The 21,334-nt window shown below is 45.8% G+C and overlaps 2 protein-coding genes across 2 annotated transcripts in view; one reads left to right on the top strand and one right to left on the bottom strand.

The window, feature by feature from the left end:
* HDAC11 (histone deacetylase 11) overlaps positions 1-21,334 on the top strand; it is a 656,323-nt gene that overhangs the window by 102,972 nt on the left and 532,017 nt on the right. The window lies entirely within an intron of this gene.
* On the bottom strand, positions 340-20,125 carry ACAD9 (acyl-CoA dehydrogenase family member 9). Its single transcript, XM_061357824.1, has 18 exons — positions 20,015-20,125; positions 17,921-18,014; positions 15,571-15,672; positions 12,865-12,971; positions 11,619-11,719; positions 9,777-9,855; positions 8,626-8,800; positions 7,959-8,032; positions 7,437-7,512; positions 6,712-6,782; positions 6,236-6,355; positions 5,703-5,831; positions 4,996-5,075; positions 4,346-4,472; positions 2,847-2,924; positions 2,010-2,138; positions 1,076-1,148; positions 340-589 (listed from the first exon to the last, which is right to left on the bottom strand). Exons 1-18 carry the CDS (start codon positions 20,030-20,032, stop codon positions 489-491), a joined length of 1,734 nt encoding a protein of 577 aa, XP_061213808.1. The 5' UTR covers positions 20,033-20,125; the 3' UTR covers positions 340-488.

Here is a 21,334-nt window from a genome sequence, read left to right as displayed (position 1 = left end):
GGGTGCTGGTTAGATACAAGGAAGCCCCTTTAAGTGGGAGCTCAGTGGGACAGCACAGCCCCATCCTCAGGGACTCGGCCTCCCTGGACTCCCCCAGGCACTGGGGCTGGTGCTGGTGCCTGCAGTGTGCTTGGCAGGACAAGCGTAGCCTCTGCAGGGCTCTCCAAGGGTGAGCAGGTCCTTGATACATGCTTAGAACACCACCCAATCCCTTCCCTGGGAAAACACATCTCCCCCTCGGAACCTCAGCTCTCTTCACTGAGCTCCAAGGAACAGCCACACAGACACCTAACCAGGTAACTCAGGTTTAAATAAAACCCCTTATTTATCCTCGATATAAAATTGTGTTTAGAAGTTGTATTTCACACCGTTAGACACAGTTCCATTTGGTAAACTCGTTCAATAGTTATTTCTAAGGTGTCAGATGCTTGAACTGCAGAAAATGACTCCCAGATGCACACTCAGCATCATCTGCTGTCAGGCCGGGATCAGAAGGTCCTGTCCAGCGGGTGGGAGCACGTGTAGGCTCTCTTCTCCAGGACGTGCTTTGCAGCTTTCTTGATGTAGTCATCCAGATTTTCATCTGCATCTGAGGAGAACCAGAAGGCAAAGCTGCCTCAGGTGCCATAAACAGCTTTTCTAAGTTCCTTTCCAAAAGGCCTTTAGAACACAAATGCAGCAGCTACCCTCAGTGCCACGGAATGAATTAGCTTCCAGAGAAGACTGGTTGCTGCAGACCGAGTCTCACAGAGCCAGACCAGTCCTGGTCAATACATCACCAGACCAGTCCAGTACCTCATCAATATCTAGTATTTCCTGAATGAGAGCATTGGCTACTCATAGACTTTATATTCCTCCCCACAGCTGGAAACAATCACTGCAGTTTGCTTTATGTATTAAATGAAGACTCTTTCTTCATCTGGTACCAGTTCATCTGAATTAAAAGCAGAGCAGAACTACTCTGCTGGTCACATCAAACACCCCCCCCTACTTTTAAGCAGAGCCTGTGAAAGCTGTAAGGGTATGAAATTACTGCATTTTATACCAGTATAAAAATGGATTTTATAGAACTTACACTTTTCTAATTGAGCCATGGCGTAATTATTCTTGAAATAGGCTTCCGTGCAGAAGATGTTGGTGAGGAGCACCTGCGAGCACAGCAACACTCGGGTCAACACTGGGCACTGACCTGCACCAACGCCGCGAGGCCGCAGCCCAGAGCCACCCCAGCTGCTGCACAGCTGCACTGGGAGCCAGCTGCGGGTGCTCAAACCGGGCTTTGCTTTCTCCCCACAGCTGCTGAGGGCCAGAGCTGGGCCAGCCCCTTCGCTCCACAGGGACCCAAAGAGAGCTTTGGTAGCAAGTCCAGGAGGAGCCCACCCCGGCCAGTGAAGGTGAAGGTGAATCGGTCTGGGCTTGTCTAACACTGAACTGTATTGTTACTGTTACCTTAACACTTCAAATACAATCCCTTGTGCCAAACTCTCACTTCGCTGTCAATGAATCTATGACAAAATACTGTTATTGTTACGTGTTACTGTTGATGAATGACTGTATGGAAAGAACTGCATGGTAGCAACAGGTTTAGGAGACCACGCAGACTTGTACTTCATTCATGAACGCATGTGTATGTGTTCAGCTACTTTAAACACCCAGACAGCACGTGGAGCACTGAGAGGCAACTGCTGTGGTTACTGCAGCCCTGCACCAGCCAGGTCAGAAGCACCCTGGTGCACTCACTGCCTTACAGAGAGTCTGCTGTGGCAGACAGAAACCCTTAACAAACATAGAGAGCGTGCTGAAGCCACGTGTCACTGAGGCTTTGCAGCGCTGCAGACATCGGGGTGCAGGCCTGGCTGGGCTGGAGCTCTCGTACGGGAGCATCAAGGTCCTGCACATGAGGGCCAGCGCCTCTTGATACAAAACATGTCGGGAGGCAGAATGGGAACAGACCCTGGCTGTGAAGCTCCAGACCCAGAATGGTGTGACTGATCCTGGAGGGTACCCACCTCATGGTCATGGTTTCTCAGACCGATGCTGATGGACCGGCTGGCTCTGGAAATAGCTGCTGTCATTGCATATAGATTAATAACTATATCTGCCACTCTCTTCAGGACCAGCTGCTCTTCCACGATCGTCTACAGAAGTGATTAGTAGTTGATTGTCAATTTAAAACCTTAACCAAACATTTTTTTCACACTTTGTATTTAGGGTCACTCTTATTCAGCACAGACAGGTTCTCCCCTAAGGCAGAAAGCTTTGGATTAACTGCTCTGCCTTGTAACAGCCCCTTGGCTGCAGCCAGCCCTGAAACTGCTGTGACTTGAAACCACTTGGTAAAGGCCCAAATCACTGAAATTTAAGTACTAAATGTATCAACTTGTTCCAAAAATGCATGAGGTGAAGTGGAAGGTGGTGGGGCCTGGTTCTTAGAAGCGTTCTCAGCACACACCAGTGTCACAGAATTGGAAAATCCAAGGTATTCCAAGTTCAGTGCTGCTGCAGCTACACCCTCTGCATGGTGTTACTACAGGTGTGTTTGCTGTACATCACAGCTGACCAGTTCAAAACCTGGGGGAATAGCTCTTGCTTTGGGAACGGGGCAGTGGGTCCCAGTGACTGCCACAGCCCCTGGGCAGGCTCACTGGGTTTGTGCCTACTGGTGGAGAAAACAACTACTGCAGCAAGATTGGTGGGGTTTGGGTTTTGTTTTAAACCTAAGTTGTTCATCATGTGTTATGTAAAGGAAGTCCTGGTTCTTGCCATACATGGAGTCCACTAGTGAGGCTTCTCTGGTTGAGGATAAGCTATTCAATAACAGAGGTAACAGAAAAAGCAATGGGTACCTTGCCAAACCTACTGAGCAGGCCTTTCACGGTCGTGCCAAAATAGTAAATGTTCTCTTCGAGTTTCTTGCCACTTTCCTATAAAATAAAACAGAAAATACAACAATTTGAGTAGGCTTCTGAGGGCAAACCAAGCACACCCGCACCCCCTTACACCGGATGGCCAGCCACGACATGCGCTCCCCAAGGAACCCCTGAGGAGCAGGAGCTGCTCTGGGGCTGCCTGGATGATCTCCCTAAAAAGAATGGGATTATAAAATGCTGACTCTTTTCCAAGGGGAAAAACCCCACTGGTCAGATGCAACCCTGGTGTCCTGAAGCCCAACTAACATTCATGCACAGCAAACCTCACTCTAAGGGCTGCAGGTTATGAGAACCCTGAAAACCGAGTTTTTGTGGCAGTACTGTGTGAGTTCACCAACAGGGTCAAACCCTGGTACTACACTGGAGGAAAATGTCCAGTGTCATATTTGGCTGGGCTTGTTCAGCCTGGAGAAGGCTCCTGAAGGGGAGACCTTAGAGCAGCTCCAGTGCCTAAAGGGGCTGCAGGAAACCTGGAGAGGGGCTTGGGACAAGGGCCTGTAGGGACAGGCCAAGGGGAATGGCTTGAACCTGCCAGAGGGGAGACTGAGCTGAGCTCTTAGGCAGAAGCTCTTCCCTGTGAGGGTGCTGAGGCGCTGGCACAGCTTAGAAAGAGATGAGGCTTTAAATTCCTTTCCAACTCAACCCTCTGTGCTGATCCTTGCAATATGACTGCAAGTGGGTCTGGAGGTAGAGGACATTCCGCTCCAGTGTGCAGCTGGGTCAGAGCTGCTGCAGTTCAGACAATCCCCCATGGCCCACTGCAGCGCATGGGGTATGGGCCTGGAGGAGATTCCACGTTGTTCAGGTTCCTCATGGGTAGGGCACAGTATGAGCAAGTCCCAACAAATCCTTGTACCTGTGTGCCTGAAATGGCTGTGTGGGGAAGGGGGGGAGCAGAGATATGGCACAGGAACAACCACCATGTTACAGCTTTTCAAATCACTGATAGGCCGGGAAAACCAAACCTTATCTCTTTTTGTATTAACAGAACATCATAAAAATGATGCCATGAGTGCTCCAGTATGTACAGAAATAGTTCACAGCAATTCTTATGTGAAACTGTTACTGTTAAACAGGAAAAAAATTGTGTTTTGTAACTGAGGTGATTATGAAGGGCAGCAACAAACCATTACAAAGCCTTTCGTATGTGAAGGCTCAAATGGATTATTAAATTGGATATAAACCTGGAATTGTTATAAATACAGACCTAGAGCAGTCTTCATTTTGCCTTGGTGAGTACCCACAGTACCTCAGTCCTTATCCCTGTGAAATGGTATAAACATCAGCTTCCATTCGTGCCTCTCCCTGTTCCTGTGCACCCCCTGTGTTCGGCACAAACAGGACACTGGGGTGTGACAGCAGTGCAGGGAATCGCCGCGTGTCTCGCTGTGCTCCGGGAGCTGTGTCCCCCTCACCTGCAGGCTGGGATGCACCACTCCACGGTCACCCACGAGCCCAAGATCCACTTTTCTGCCCATCGTGTCCCGTAATGTGTTCAGGAACTCGCCCAGGGCCACTCCCACGTTGCCTTTCCTGATCTCCCTGCAGGGCCAGGTACAGGACAGCTGTTAAAGGCCATTCGTTTGTGGAGGGTCAGGAAACGATGCTCAGTGCTTTACCCAAACACCTGCACATTGTCTCAGAATCATCAGCTCCTCTGCTCCATTTCACTATGAACAGTTACACAGCCTCAGAAGTGCACAGCAAGGGTCACACTCTGCTCCTCTCACAACTACAATAAACTCCTGAGGCAGTGCATGGACTCGGGATGTACACCCCAGCTGGCTGAGCAATAAACATGAAGTTACACAGTTTCAATGACTGGTCCCGTAAGAAGGATTTTACACAAGCTGCAATTACAAAATAAAGTCCAATCGGGACAAGACCCCTAAAACATGCAAAACCAACCCCCCCCAACCCATAACACTGAAGTACCTTTTCAGGCAGCTAATACACTGGAAAACACTGCAGGGGCTTTCCTGCAGTTTCCTTTCTTGGCTATAATTGAACAGTTAAAAGATTCAGATCAATTTATTAGAACTACTAGCAATAAATGAGAACCTACTTAATTCTGTCAGTCAGGATTTTGCCTGCATACTGCATCCCTGTCAAAGCAATGTACATGCGCAGGATTTCGTTTGTTCCCTGCAAGAAACAGCACAACGTGGCATCAGTCTCACAAGCAAAGTGGTTTTAACAGATGTGCATCAGCTCTGCTTCTATTCTGCTTTCTGCCCCCTAATGCTCACAATGCTCACAATGTCTCAGTAACTTGAGCTTTTCCCTGAGATGCTCTAAAATTCATCTGGACTGACCATTACAGTCGTTGTATCATATACTCAAAATTATGTGGCATTCTGAGGAACAGTTCTTCAGTTAACAATAAAGTTCCCCATATCAGTGAGTGTTTTCCAGGCAGGTCTGTTTTTATCAGTCTTCCTCTTCTGTTGTGCTAATATTAAAATGTCACCCTTCGTCTATCCACAGCTGTTTGTCACTTTGCTTTATCTCAATTACAAAGCCTGGTTCTATTTCACTGTAAAGTCTCATTATTAAAGATGTGCACCACAATGAAGAAGGAACCAGACTAAATGCATCTGGAGTAAAAAGCAAATACTGCATTGCTCTGGTAAAGGAACACTTAAATAGTTGTGGAACTCCACAATATGCCTGTTTGAAAGCAAACGCAGAATCTGATTTTAGTGGCCAGAACATCTGCCAGGTAAAAACCCCGTATATTATTGTCAGCAAACCCAGTCTATTGCTACTTGCCTCAAAAATGAGGAGTATCCTGGCATCTCTGAGGTACCGCTCATAGGGGTAATCTTTCATATAGCCAAGGCCTCCAAGGATTTGCAGTGCTTCACTTACACAAGTCCAGGTACCTTCAGAACTGAACACCTGCAGTGGAACAGAAGACTCATCACCATGCTACTCAGTACACAGAGAATACAATCCCAGCCTGGTTTGTGTTGGAAGGGACCTTAAAGCTCATCCAGTTCCAACCCCTGCCATGGGCAGGGACACCTTCCACTAGAGCAGCTTGCTCCAAGCCCCTGTGTCCAACCTGGCCTTGAGCACTGCCAGGGATGGGGCAGCCACAACTGAGGTGTGGAATCAACAGTACGTGGGATGTAGAGAAAACACTGATGTCTGTTGTTTCATCTCGCTGAGGTTTTTGTATCCCATGTCTAAATGCATTTCCTGAACCTCTCAGGAACTTGGAACGTCAACTGAACAACATGAAAGGTGTTTGCCTGTGTTAACCTACAGCCATAGCAAGTCTTTTCAGTAAGACGAGTTACCTTGACCATGGCTGCCTCCATGGAGCAGTCTGCAACGCCTGGCCTGTCCATCATTCCTGCAGTGAGGTAAGCCATACTCTCCATTATGTATGCTTTCACAGCCATAATACAAAACTTCTCCTGTCAAATAGCAACGAATCATACAAGAATCATACAGTAATTCAGGTGCAAAGGCCACAGTCAAACCTGAAACTTTAAGAGCACAACTGCAGTATTTGTATGCTTAAGACATTACCAAATACTAATAAAAAGTACTGCTGCAAAACACTAATGGAAAGTGCAAAAACATTACATTTATTCATTACATTGATAATTCCAGACATTTAAAAGATCACTGCCCAGAGGTCTGCAGTTAATGCTACACAAACTCAATACCTCTGGCAATTTCTCTAACCTAGTACAGCCAAAGGAACTCCCCCCCCCCCAATCTATGTCCTTGCACTCAGTCAGTATGAAGCACAGAGCTTCTTTATTACCTGAATTAATCCAAAGTCGCTCAGTTTCTTATTGAACTGTTTCCTGGTACAGGCATACTCTGCTGTCAGCTCTTAAAAAGGAAAACAAGAAATCCCTCTCAGCACTGTACGGTGACTGACAGTGACACAGCTACCTTGGGAAAAACACCCTCAGAACAGCGGTGCTGGTCGAGCCTGGGGACACTGTGCCAATGGCTTTGAAACAAGCATCTGAGGTGTGAACCTGTGCTCCAGGTGAAGAGTAAGGGGAAGGCACCTTACTTACCTATGAGTTTTAGTGCTCATCAATGACTTTAGAGGGACTTCTCTTACTATTTGGGGTAACTACTGGTAGAAACCGATTTTATTACTTAGAACTGTGTGCAAGCTTTGAGCCAGTTACTCAAGTGGGAGGTTCTACAGGAGACTGCCCCTTGTAAAGGCAACAGCATACAGGCTATTCTCTTAGTGAGAACACCTCAGAAAAACTGTAAGAGCCGCACTACCCTTCCACTGTATGACCTGAAAAAACTTTGGTGTTAAAACACTGTAAAACCAGGCTTTTAACAAAAAAAAGATAACGGTATTTTAGTGTTTTAAGGAAGCCAAAGCATGTTATGACTGTCAATGCAGACATGTTGTTATGATGAAGACCTGTGTTACTATTCAGAGTTAAGTGCGGTCTGTACCTCAGGCAGAGCAGTTTCTGCAGGGACTCAGCAGTGCAGAACACAGAATGCACCCACCTATCAGCTTTTTGATCAGTCCAGCGGAGGCACTGCCCATGCTGAACCTTCCACTGTTGAGGATATTCATGGCAACCTGTGAAGAAAATGAACGGGGCTCAGGCAATGCTGCTGCCACAGAACTTCCTCTCAGGCTAGGAGGGTCACTGCTGTCCTGCTTCGTGTTTCCTGAGGCAGTGATTTCCTGGATTTCATTCATCACCAGAAGCCACTTCCTACCCCAGGACACCCCTGACACCCACCCTTGTATTGGCAAGTACATCAGTCCGCACCCAGCACTAATGCTTCAACACCAAGCTTTAAGGTGACCTACTACATCCTGTTTCATATTTGAAATGGCTTTCAGTGATTCAAACTGCATTAAGGCAAAACATAGATAAAAAAATACTGAACTGCAACTGGACAAGACATCCAAACCAGAGAGGACTGCTCAAGTTCAGCAGATGAAGAAGAAAACAGAATACTGTTTAATGTGGGTACACTGCAGCAGGGGAAGGTCTCCTCCAGCCTTTTAAAGCTTACCTTAAAACCCCCTCCGACTTCTCCGATTACATTCTCTATTGGCACTTTTGTGTTTTCAAAATGCACTTCACAGGCTGAAACAGAGAGTTAACAGCTGTGAATTCCTACATAGAAGTACTTAAAGACATTCAGGAACATAATCTACTGGTTTCACTGTTTATGACACATTACATATGCCGCAGCAAAGAAGTTAGAATTTGGAAAAAGATGGTAGTTGACATGAATTGCTGATGTGAAATATTCAAAATACACTTCCTGTACATTGTGTAACCAGGGAACAAGTTTTGTCTCTATTTTCTGGGACTGATACAGCTGTCAAGTCCAAATGCTAGATGGTGAAAACCTATAACCCCAGTGAGCTCCAGACGAGCCAGTGAAAGCTCACTGCTAGATTGAAGCCACTCAGTTACTGAATATTCCAAGTAATTTCTCTCACTGCACAGGCAGGGAAGCATTCCCACATGCAGAACACAACACCACAATCCGGATTTCTAACTTCGGACCCTGCATTAGGAAGGACCCACAGGAAAAGCTGGGAAAAGGAACAGGGAACTTACACTGCTATAGGGGATAGGTACTGATGTACCTCTGAATTCAGAGGACACAAACACATGAGAACATTAAAATATCAAAACAGTTTCTGTGAACAATTTTAAGCGATTCTTACTGTTGGATCCTCGAATGCCCAACTTATCCTCAGGTTTCCCATGGGTGACTCCACCAAAATTCCGCTCTACGATGAAAGCAGTGATTTTGTCTTTCAGTTGTCCATCTTTATCAACAACCTCAGTCCTCGCAAACACAGTGAAGATATCAGCAATGCCACCGTTAGATATCCAAACCTGTTTTGGGAGAGGAAAGTTGCACTAGAAATATACCTGCTCTCATCCTGGAGCACTGTTGTTAAGTGTTTCCTAACAGACCAGCAAAGATCAGAGTGGTGAAAAATTGCTGCCTCTTCCCTTACATTCTAATGAGTGCTCTGCTACTGGTTGTGTCTCTTGTGAACACGCTTCCAAGGAAGGCTGACCACAGAATGGCAGGTTCAGAGCAATTATGAAAATAGGCAGTGATACAGATTAATGAATTAAGTTAAAATCCATGGAGTGTTTCCTCCAGACTGTGCCTTGCCATTGTTTCTTTTAGCAGAAATGTTCCAAGCAGCCCCACTTCCAATTCAGTGTCAAGTTTTCTTTCAAAACCACCTACAAAATCTGGCATAAAGAATCAAGAGAGGACCCATGGGTTTAGGTTTCTTTCAGTCTGTGGTGTCACAAAGGGGGCTAACTAACTGCTCAAGTTACTTAACTGACCTCCCTGAAGCTGCACACTGTGAGCTGGTGATACAGAGAAGGAACACAGGCTTTTCACACCTTTCCTGCCAAGGGTTTAGTGAAGGTTATTCCCTGAAGTGTGGCTTTTCCAGCCTCTGTAGCCCAAAACCAACACAGGTTGTCTTCTGACAGGGTTATTCTTCACTAGCTTGGAAATCCTGGAATTGTGCTGCAGCTGCCAAGCTGACTTAGCAAAACCAGCTGACAGCAGTGCTGCTTCCTGTAGCCCTGCAACAAACCCCTGTGCTGATCCTGCCTGTGAGTGCAGAGAACCACAGAATGGTCTGAGTTGGAAAGGATCTTAAAGCTCATCCAGCTCCAAACCCCTGCCATAGGCAGGGACTCCTTCCACTGGAGCAGCTTGCTCCAAGCCCTGTTCAACCTGGCCTTGAACACTGCCAGGCATGGAGCATTTCCCACTTCTCTGGGCACCCTGTGCCAGTGCCTCACCACCCTCACAGTAAAGAACTTCTCCCTTGGATACCTTGGAGCCATTTAGTAAGAAGTGCTTCCCATCTTCACTTAGGGTTGCTCTTGTTTGGATGGACGCAGCATCACTTCCACTAAAAACCAAACAGGTTATTAATGTTACAGAAGTAAACATGCTTTTAAAAACCAAAACTGTATCTTTTCCCTCTTCCAATCCTTCAAATAATGTTTGAAATTATATCGAATAGCAGCATATAAATATTAGTTTTGAGCTAGCAAGGAAACAGGAGCATCAACAGCTCTAAAGAAACCTACTTCAGTGACCCAAGGGGACATTTATGCTGACTAACATGAGGTATTGCTCTTGCACCTTGACCAGAATGTTCAGGATACCAAGCAAGCAGCTGTTTTGAGCTACACCCTGAGCTGTGCGAGCATACAATGAAACTGTCATCCTAAAGCACAAGCATGAAATGTCTACATTGTTCTTTACAAAGAACATGGTTTTATATCCATGTGAAAACCAGCTCCACAGAACTGAAAACCAAACACCTGACAGGCTGTCAGTGAGCACCTCGGGCACATCAAATACCTTGTACAGAAGCAAAACCAGCAGGTGAATTACAACAAAGCAGTAAGAGCTTTACATGCTGTGATTGAAATTTCGCTCCCTCTCTTGAGTCACCCCCTCAGTACGTAATGTACCAAACAGCACATCACCTGCACCTTGAAAGAAGTTTCCTCTTTTCACAACTTCAAATGCCACCATGGCTCACTGCGGGCTTGCAGCCAAAGACACTTGTTAGGTTCTTGGAAGAGCCAGATCTCAGCTGGTATTTCAACACAGATTGGCTGTTTCTGCCCACCAGAACTAAGGTCTCCAAGAGACTGATACTGAAGTTAGTAAGACCAGCAATCTTTCTAAACAACACTGGGCTAAAGATGTTTGAAGACTTCCAGAACATGGCCAGCCCTTGCTACTCACCTGCATGTTACTTCCACCTCCCTCCCACGGATCGTTTTGTGAAAGTAACTGCTAGTTTCAATTCTACCTGCAAGTGAGGTGGCTTTCACAGGGTCAAAACCCGGCTTAGGAGTCTTGAATAAAACCCATCACTGGTGGCTGGCAGGAAACTACATCACAGCAACATGGCAAGTAACAAGTGCATCAAAAGCTCACTGAAAGCTGTTCTAGCAGACAAGAATTCGGGAAAGACAGTTTCAAGCTATAGTTCTGTGTGGACAAACAAGATTCAGCCTCTAACATCCAGTTGGTCTTGGTCCTTCAATCGGTTCCCTTTACAGCCATGTCTTAAACTATGTGCCCACATGCTTTTAAAAGTGCACCTCTTCTGCATAAACAGAGTTTGCAACATCAGCAACAAACAATGAATTAATGTAACAAAGGTAACTTTGCCTTTGAAGTGGAGGTGCCGCTATAACGTGTTTTTACTAAACTAAATGTCTTCACATTATTTTTGGCAGCTACCTCAATACTGGCTTTTATAAATCTGAAAAATCATGAAAGCTTCCTAGAGCAGTTATAAATAACAGCACATTATTTCTAACCTATCCTTCCAGTTCAGATTCAGTAATGCCAGACTAAGGGGACCAGTTCCTGGGATGGTCAGTCATTTAATGGGAACTGCTATAGGCAGCACATAGGGAAGGAGGAATTACATGATCTGAAGTGCACCTATAAAAAACACCACCACCACAAAAAAACCACCAAAATAACAGCCCTGACCTATAGGTCAGTGCCACAAGCACCAAATAATAAAGATTTAATATATTAACCAATCATTGTAATGAAGATGGAAGTAATAAATAATCAATAATCACACCAATAATGGTGTTTTGGTGCTTTCTGAAGCTTTTGTGGTTACCAAGACAGTACCTTCCAGGCTCAGTGAGACAAAAAGCTGCAATATGCTCCCCAGACGCCAGTCTAGGCAGGTACTTTGCTTTTTGTTCATCACTGCCAGCAATGAGGATTCCCTGCAGAAAGAAGAAACAGAAAACTCCTCAGCATCAACCTGTGTAAAAAAGAAACAAAGCTGAAATGCTTCCTTAAGTTCAGGAAGCTTAAGTTGCAGATTCTATGGCATAACAAGAGACAGTTTAATACAGGGTGGACACAATTATTTATCAGGCATTAAAATGTGTCACAGCTACATCACAGAGCTCTTCAAGTGCCCATAGGAAATGGCTTCCTGCTAGGACTGCCCTCTAGGACAGGCTTCACTGATCTTATGTTTTAAGTGAAGACTGAAACTGGTGCTCTGAAAGGCACCGACAGTCCTTCCTTCACAATGCGTCAGACCTTCATTAATACCAATGTAGTTTTACTTTAATAACCCCAGAGGCAGCATTTTCAAAGCTCATCACAGAACACAACACACGATTTACTCGGGTTCCAAATTCTTTCTTTACACAGCATTCCACAAGTTTGTGTGAGAGTGCACTTAACTTCCATTATCCGTTCAGCTTTTGTGCAGCAGGCTTCTTACAAAGGATAATCAAAATACAAAGAGATGACAAAGCTACATAATTTTTTCTTGTTATAATGAAGTTACTGCTATTTCAAGCTTCAGGCTCCTACCATCCAGCCACCACCAAAGCTAAATACCCAAGGCTGTATGACAGGAGGTTGAAATCCACAGTAGTACATTAGTCTTGGATAAGTTTTCTCCTCTAAGCTCCCCAGTCTGCAGCCTCACTCAGCCACAATGCAGCCTCCTGAGTCCTCAGCATGGCTCTCCCACCTCCCCATAATTTTAGCCCCCCCCCATATTTTATTTCTTTCAATATTTATGCTGCATACTCTATCCATTTGGCTCTATTAAAAAAAAAACAACACCTTGGCATCACTTAAGGCATTTTTTCACAGAATTATCATCTCAGCGTTTCCTGGACTAACAATTTCCTCATGTACTTCACACCCAGCCCTTACACTGCATGAAAGCCTTGCACTGAGCCACTGGCAGAGGGTGCTGAGGCACCAACAACCAGAACCTTCCACCTGAGCGAGGCTTCAGAGTACTTCTTATTTGCTACACCCCCACTCGACACCGAAACAAACTTCACCTCACCTCTCCTATGCATGTTGTGTACAACTACTTAATGTAAGAGAACAGCGTTACCTTCAGCCCAATGGCTTGATGAGCTGCCAGAGTAACCGCGATGGATCCATCTAAGGAAGTGATTTCTCCCAGACGTGCGTACATGGTGTTTGACAGACCAAGGCCACCTGCAATGTTTTATTCTAAGTAGAATACCCTGCAATTTAATTTGCCCCTTCCCAAAACATCTTCTCCAAATGCACAAACACCACAAACATAACTGTTAACTGGACAGTGTCTCAGTGCAGACTGGATGTAGTGTCCACAAATACAGGATAAAGAACAACCCTTCAAAGATGTCCTCCGTCAGAAAATGCAGGTGTATCAAGAAACGAACTTGACATCAGCACATCCTTTTTGGAGGATTTTTGTGATCTGCTGCTGCACTCACAGAGACTAGTTCTATGAAGCTTTGAAAGAACAGAAGTAAGATAAATCAAAGCTGCATCTGCATGAGCCTAAAGTTCCACAATTTAATGTTCTCAGACTACAAGTCCTGCTCCCTGTAAGTTCAGAGTATTTTATATGTTGCTGCTGAATAAACAACTTTAAGACTATCTTTTACCCAGGTTATAATCCTCTACTTGGGACCGTGGTCTTAAGTGAGGGTAATGAATACCATATTTCAGCAGGTGTCTCTATATTCCCACTGATTTATTCAGACTGAATAAATACAAGAACAATTAATCCACATCACTGCCTCTTACACCGTTCCCCTTCTGAACATGCTTATGAATTAAAGCTCCTCCTACCTATACACTCTTACTTCTTTTCCCCTTCCTGACTGGGGCTGGCTTCAGGAGTCACCTTGGAGACTACTAATGATGTGCACACTAATTCCACTGGTGCCCATGTTAAAGAGTGTTTATTCCATCATTTACATGAGCTTCATTTTCCCCATTAATGTTATGTATTTTAATGCTTCCAGCAAATATGCCACTATGAAAAAATAACCATTATGAAAAATCCCATGCAATGCAGGAAGCACTGGGTATGTGTGGCTGAAGAGCTTTAAAATGCAATGAGCACCAGCAACAAAAATACAGCAGAGCATGTTCAAACTACAGAAGCTGGGAAATAGCCTCATTAGAAGCACACTAGTTATGGTGCAGAAGGAAGTAGCTTGTTTGTACAAGGGGACTGCTTTCAATCTTCTGGGGTTTATAAACTGGAAGCTGAGAGGATATTATTTCAGAAGCTTCAAACCAATACAAGATCAAAACAACACTAACGTTTTATTGAAGTGTGATTTCAAAGTCAAATACATTGCCTTTGAGAGTCTTTAAAAAGAGTGAGTGGGAAAATGAGTGGGAAACTCACTTCTAGTTAATCAATAGTAAGTAATCCAATGCCATGATATTTCCCAACACTCTGCTTTGAGTTCTGTTTGTGTTCTCTGCTTTCAACACCTCCATTCAGTGGCCACTAACCTCCTGCCTTCTTCCAATGTACCTGTTAATTCCCAAACACCTCTCTCTCCCTGTATGGGTTCAGGTGCTTTGTCCAGATCTTTCTCCTCCCAAGACACTGTTCTTAAGAGAAAAGTGGAGGAGCTTGAAAACCTCTTTTCTAACTTACTCTCACATCGTATTTCATGAATACCATGAAAGACACCTAATACCATTTCTAATGCATTTCAAAAGCATTAATTAACAATTAATTAATCACCAGCAATCACATCATGTTACTGTACGTGCCAGTTTTCCAACATACTTTAATGATTTTCTATATAAACACTTTACTTCAAGAACTGAAATCATTGCAGCACAGCAGCACTTGTTACGTTGCCTAATACAACAGAAAAGGTTTCGTAAAAAATGCTATGAAAAACAGAGTTTTACTTTAGCACCATATAAATACTGAACTATGTCTCCAGCTTGCTGTAGCAGTGCTGTAATCACTGAAAAAAACAATGTATTGTTTCCCACTATTCTCTTAAAAAATCAGGTATCTTCCCCACTGAAACTATGTTTTACAGCTGGTCAAGCAGTTCTGTCCTCCTCTGAGCTGTTTCCTTTGAAGTCTCCTTTTATAATAGAAAATGACAATGCAATGATCTAAGTTCTTCAGAAATGTCATGTAAAGTATCAAGGTCAACCCCAGTTTTTGTTTTATGCTTAAGACCAACATTTTCTTGAAAATTCCCTTGCAAGTTTAAGTATTAATCCACTGAAGAACTATTGTCTCTGGTCTCAGTTGGCACTGTAATGTCCTTTAACACATGAACTTTCTGTTCCACATTGCTTAAGAAAGATTTTATACAAAAGCCTTACTTTTAATAAACAGACATTGTACTTTTGCACTTCTATAGGGTCAAACACATATCTATCTGAAAATGACAGGTGACAGCTTTGATGGATTAGTTTCATGACCAGGTCCACTGGAGTCTGGATCCAGTACAATTTTAGGAACCATCAGCAAGATCTGCAAGTCCCATAGGATGCCAAGCAACTCTACTGCATCCAAACAAATAACAAAAAGGCAAATCCTATGCTAAGAGGAATTTACACCATCTAAGAGGCGTTACCTAACTCTGGCACCCAAGGCAGGAGTACATGGAGCTCCCCTGACATCCATGGTGCCCATATCCCTGGTAACTGGGGAGGAAGACTCAGCTCCTGATTATAGTCAAATGCCTACACATGGAATAGTACAGACACGGCTTGCAAGACCCAAAAGTGCAATACTTCATACAGACTACTGGGTTATTCTTTTGTGATCACTTACCATACTCCTCTGGAATCTGCATGCCAAAGAGACCCAAGTCCTTCAGTCCTTTTAGAGTCTCAGGTGGGATTTTTGCATCTCGATCAATCTTCCTCGAGTCCACTACAAATACAGAAGGTTTTATAATTTAAAACTGTGTTTCTTTGTGCAGGAAAAACCCCTCTGAGGCTGCAGAGTTCTCAAATCAGAGCCAAGGTCACTGCGTGCTCTGAGCCAGCAGCACCTTGATCTCTAACCCAGCTAGCAGCCCGAGAGCCCAGCGCTGGGAGAGGGCTGCTGCCACATCACACCCCTCCCTGCTCTCATTCTCCTCTGGTCTTCTGAAGCGCCTTTGGAAAAGACACAGGGCTTGTTGCAGCACAGACGTTCTGCTCAGCCCTACCTTCACAAGAACCACTCCTCCTAGCTTCACCCTGAGTTACCAACTGCTCTGTTTGCCCTCCTCCCTGTGTGGCTGGAAAAGTCTCTGACAACACAAAACTGGCTGTTTTTAGCCTTTTGATGGCTGTCACACAGGCAAGTCCTAAGCACTGGAGAGGGAATTCCCAATTCTGTTTCTAGAAAGCAATGCTCCACTTAAGTAGTCCACCTTATTATACCAAAGTCAAAATACAAGGTCCCAAGAACACTGATTATAGGTGTAAAGTCAAAACACATACAAGACTTGGAAGTGGGAGAGATCAGTTTATTATTTAATATTCTCAAACATGTCTGTCTGTACAGGTTGTGCATATCTGTGTTAGCTGATTCCATGACTGGAATAGCAAGGTGCTTCCAGGATTTTCTATCTGGACTATGTCTAGGTCATGAAAAAAAAAAAAAAAGACATAAATGCATTAGTCACAAAAACGTTTTTCTTCTGAGTTATTTGAATTCTTGGGGATTAAAAGAGCTGTTCTGTCCTGTGGCAGTGAAAACGGAATCACATGAAGCAGCTCAGGAAGGCTGCAAGCTGCAGCAAAAGGAACAAAAGCTGTCTGTCCAAAAAGTACCCAGAAAGAAGCAATGGGGCTTCCCTAAAGAAACCTCACATTCACCCCAGCCAAAGGATGCTGTAACTGCTGTATGGAACAGAGCAGTGGGAGGCAACTGAACATCCTGATGATCTTCTAGGAGAAGATATTCAGGAAGAAAACTGAATTACAGAATTAAATTAAAGAATTAAGGAACTAAAAAACATTTCTTGTTTCTCAGGCTAGTGTTTAGCTCCATAGTGCCAGATACACATTTGTGTTCTGCCATCAGCTGCTCTGGGGAGAGAAAGGTGGATTTTTACCTTTTCCTCCACTACGCCCACACAGACCTATCCATGGTGTCTAGAATTTGTCAGGCTCTGTAGCAGCTCTGAGGAGCTGAATTTCCTTACCCAGTGCCAATCAAACCAAGTTTCTAACTGTGTGAGGGTGCCTCCTAACATATTCTTACCACACCTGTAAGTTACCTTGAATAATGTAACATTTAGCTACTAAAATTCAGAAGTAGTTGGGAATTCAAATAAGGACGAGCAATTTCCACCTTCAGTTAAGACCCTACAATTTGACATTTTTATTCCTCGTTTAAATATCAGTTTTTTTTACTCAATAAATGATGTTCCCCAACAGAGTAGAGAATTAAAACGTCATCTGCAAAAAATCTTCCATTTACAGTCACTGACCAACATTACACTTTCATAGTTAAAATCACCCAGATCTCACCAATTGTGATCTGTGACAATCACAGGCTTCTTCAATCCCCTGCAGTGTTCTGCAATCTAGACCCAGCACCTTTGCCTTGGAGACTGCTGAGTTGTTGTAGAATAAATAGACTTATGTACTGCAGCAGTAAAAGAAGAAACACCCTGCAACCCTGTCTGGAATGGGTATAGCTAATATGACTTTTCCCAAACAGAATCATTAGTCTGATGCTGGAAAACCATACATGCTTGTGATTTCTAAGAGCTTCTCAAGGAGTCACCATTTATGAACATCTCTGCTGAATTCTCCTAGAAACAGGTTTGGTACAATAGTTTAAAGGTTTCAGAACAAATTCACAGTATATGGAGTGGCAAATAGCATAATACTCAACAGAGCTAAACCTGAGTTCACATCCTACCTCTAACCCAGAATACTTTAATTTCCTGGTTTTCTCTGTTCATTTTTTTGTTTTGAAGATTTATGTCTTCTCATCAGCACCCAACACTCCATATATAAAAGCCATAAAAAAGCACATCTAGAGAACCAGCAGCAGGACGTAACTAGCAATAAATGCATAAAATAATGTAAATATTTTAAGTATAATAATTTTATTCAACTGTTACAGTTAACTCAATTTTAATCACTAAATAAGAAGAATAAGAAACCAATAACTATACCTTCTTCATTGAAGAATTTTTCTATAGGTCCTACAAACTGGTTCATCTCCTCTAGTTCTTCATTGCTGATTTCTGGAAAAGGGAAAACTTCTTCCTAAAATGAGAAGCAAATTTTTTTATTGTATTTTTTAAAGCATGACTCATGCAATTGAAATATCAAGAATTGATTTTTCAAATGCCAGACTCTAAAACCCATGAAAATTAAGAATTGTGGAAAATGTTCAGAAAGAGCCTTATCTGATGAATTCCACAAGACTCAACTCCACTCCATATTAAAACCAAATCAGAATGTACTAGCAGAAATGAGGAACATCAGGGAGGAACAGAGATTTTTAAGAGCTATGAGGATGATGATTCATCCACCGTGAATTCTGTCAACATAATCCCATCTGCAGATTAAAACAGTGTTAGTTAATTTTAATGTATATTGGAATCAGTTTACTGTTGCACTGTTTCCAAAGCTCACCCCATAAGCACAGCACACTCTGCCTGGGTAATGGTCACCAGTACAAAGGTCAGGGAGCCCCACACTGCTCTTTATCAGCACCTGGTAATTTGGTCATACACTGAAGTGGTATGACCAGACAGGCTTGAATAAGTAAACCCAAGCAACTCACACAAGTGAAAATACTACCTGAGTTTCTGCTCCTAGTTTTTATCATCCTTCCCCTTTTAAATAGAAGAGTCTACCTCTGGCCAAACAGAACTGTTCAGGATAAGCTGAAGAACTGTGTCAACTCCAAAATTCATGATCCAGTAAATGCTACAGTTTTCCAGCAAACTGCTGTATTGAGATTTGAAAGGGGGAGAAAAAGGCGTATGAAAGGGGTTTAGTGTGATGGAGTCTGAGTGCCAACTGTCAAGGCTTTACTTTACAAGGTCTGTTTTGGAAGATGTTACTGCTCAACCAGTGAGTTATTCCTTCTTTCAGTGAACTTAGCCCTGCATCTCTGACGAATGCACACTCCAAACCCCGGATTAACAAGTACTGCTTTAATACAGCGTTCATCTCAAATTGGTAACTGCCTTGTTCAGTGGCATCTCAAGACACAATAAGAAATCCAATCTTTCCTGCACAGAATTGTAAGCACAACCTTCCATAAAGTCTTGTTCCTTGAAATAAAGGGAGAATAAATTGACCTAAATTTTGTGCAATGCAGTTTTTCAAAGCCCAAGGCCCAATTACAGACACTTGTGTTTCTGTAGGGAACTTGCTAGGCTTGCAAGGCCAGATGACTGTGGTTTAGCTGGTTGCTCCTTAGCACTTAGAATTACGCCATGCACTTGTGTGCCCCAGACCTGGGGAAGAGCAGCTGGAAACTGCCCATGGGAAAGGAGCTGGGGGTGCTGATTGATGGAGCTGAACATGAGCAGCTTGTGCCCAGGCAGCCAGGAAGCCCCCAGCACCCTGGTCTGTATCAGCACCAGTGCGGCAGCAGGGCCAGGGCAGGGATTGTGCCCCTGCACTGGGCACTGGTGAGGCCGCACCTCGGATCCTGTGTTCAGTTCTGGGACCCTCACCCCAAGAGAGACATTGAGGGGCTGGAGCGGGGCCAGAGAAGGGCATGGAGCTGGTGCAGGGCCTGGAGCACAAGTGTGATGGGGAAGGGCTGAGGGACCTGGGGGTTCAGATGGAGAAGGCTCAGGGGGGACCTTGTCGCTCCCTACAATTGCCTGACAGGAGGATGGAGCCAGGAGGGGCTGGGCTCTGCTCCCAAGGAACAAGGGATGGGACAAGAGGAAACGGCCTCAAGCTGCACCAGGGCAGGTTTAGATGGAGCTGAGGAACAAGTCCTGCCCCAGAGGGTGCTCAGGCATTGGAACAGGCTGCCCAGGGCAGGGCTGCAGTCACCGTCCCTCACACAGCGTGTAGATGTGCGGCCTGGGGATGTGGGTTAGGGGTGGCCGTGGCCGCGCTGGGCACGGCTGCCCCCCAGAACCTTAAGGGCCTTTTCACACCTCCACTACCCCGCGGGTCGAGACTCTCCCACGGCCGGTAACGGGGAGCGGCGGCGCGGCCGCAGCGCGCCGAGGAGCCGGGGCCAGGCCTGCCGTGCCCCCCGCCGCGCCGCGAGCCCCCCCGGCCCCGCTCACCTTGCGCAGGGCGCCCATGAACAGCTCCTTGGCGAACGCAGGCCGGGGCGCGGATGTGCGCAACTTGCGCGCAGGCAGCGCGAGCGCGGCGGGGCCCGGCAGCGCGGAGCGCAGGGCGCGCAGCACCAGGGCACTCATGGCAGCAGCGCACCGCGCGCGACCGAGTGACGGCAGCGCCAGCGACGCGCACGTGACTTCGCCCCTTTCCCGGCAGCCCCCGCGGGACCTCCGGCCCCGGCTGTGGGCGGGAGGTACCGGGAGCAGGGTGGGACCGGGGGCGAGGGTTGGTGCGGGGCAGCGGCGGGGCTGCCGGAGCCCCGGGCAGGCGGTAGCAGCAGGCACGCAGGGACTGGTGCCCGCAGGGACTGGTGCCCGCAGGGACGCGTTCTGGAGCACGGAGGATGTCTTTGTGCCGGCTTCCTGAGCCAGCTCCCCAGCGCCAGCGCGGCCCGGCAGGGAGCGGGCTAGCTTCACTCTCGCTCCGCTGTGGCTGATGGCGCTGCCCTGCACATCGGGGCCGTGGGCATCGCCACCAAATCCCCATCAAAATCCAGCTCCCCCCAACCCGACCGTCTCAAGCTGGGAGCAGGGGGACGGCGGGGGCTGACGGCCCTCACAGGAACGGCCCTTCGCTGGTGCAGCCGCTTGCAGGGGTAACCAAGCGCCAAAGACAAAACAGCACCCCCGCAGCCTGGGGCCGGCACTGCGCTGCACTGAGGCTGTGCAGTTGTATCTCTCCTTCCATGGCTTTCATCTGCCGTGCCTTTGGCAGTGAGGTTTTAGTTAAAAACCAGCTCTGTAAACCGTGCCAGCTTGCTGGGCTGGGTACCTGAACCCTGCAGGCTGCTAGGAAACACGCTGCTCCCTGTCCGTGTGAGAGGTCACTAGGCAGGTTCACTTCATCACCTGATGTGGTAACACTACTACCTCTGTAGGGTGCTTGTATCTCTAGGATGTTGATGGTATGGATAGTAAGAGAAAAGCCTGCTCTGCTGCTCTGCCTTCTGACACAATGGGTTCAGGGTGCATACAGCCCTCCCACATGGTGTCACGGGGTGGGAACCTGCCTGGCACTGGGGCGAAATGGTCGAGTGCTGAAAAGATGGCGATGCTCCACCAGTGCCACATCCCCGTTTGGACAGAGATGTGGTAGGTGGTAGGTAAGACCTCCTCTGGGGTCAGGAGAAAAGCTGCGGGTCCAGGACATCCTTCCCAGACTAACTGTGCTCTATCTGGGACCACTCTCTACTGAGACAAGTCAGACTGGTTCTGGTCAGCACAAAGGGGATGATCTGGCAACTCTGAATAAACAAGCAAAGC

This window comes from Neopsephotus bourkii, unplaced genomic scaffold, assembly GCF_033783945.1.
Source record: "Neopsephotus bourkii isolate Nb327-2 ecotype Australia unplaced genomic scaffold, CSIRO-AGI_Nbou_v1 NB_923, whole genome shotgun sequence".
NCBI classification, from domain to species: Eukaryota; Metazoa; Chordata; class Aves; order Psittaciformes; family Psittacidae; genus Neopsephotus; species Neopsephotus bourkii.
The sequence above is the reverse complement of the archived record's forward strand: the minus strand, read 5'-3'. Positions and strand labels throughout refer to the sequence as shown.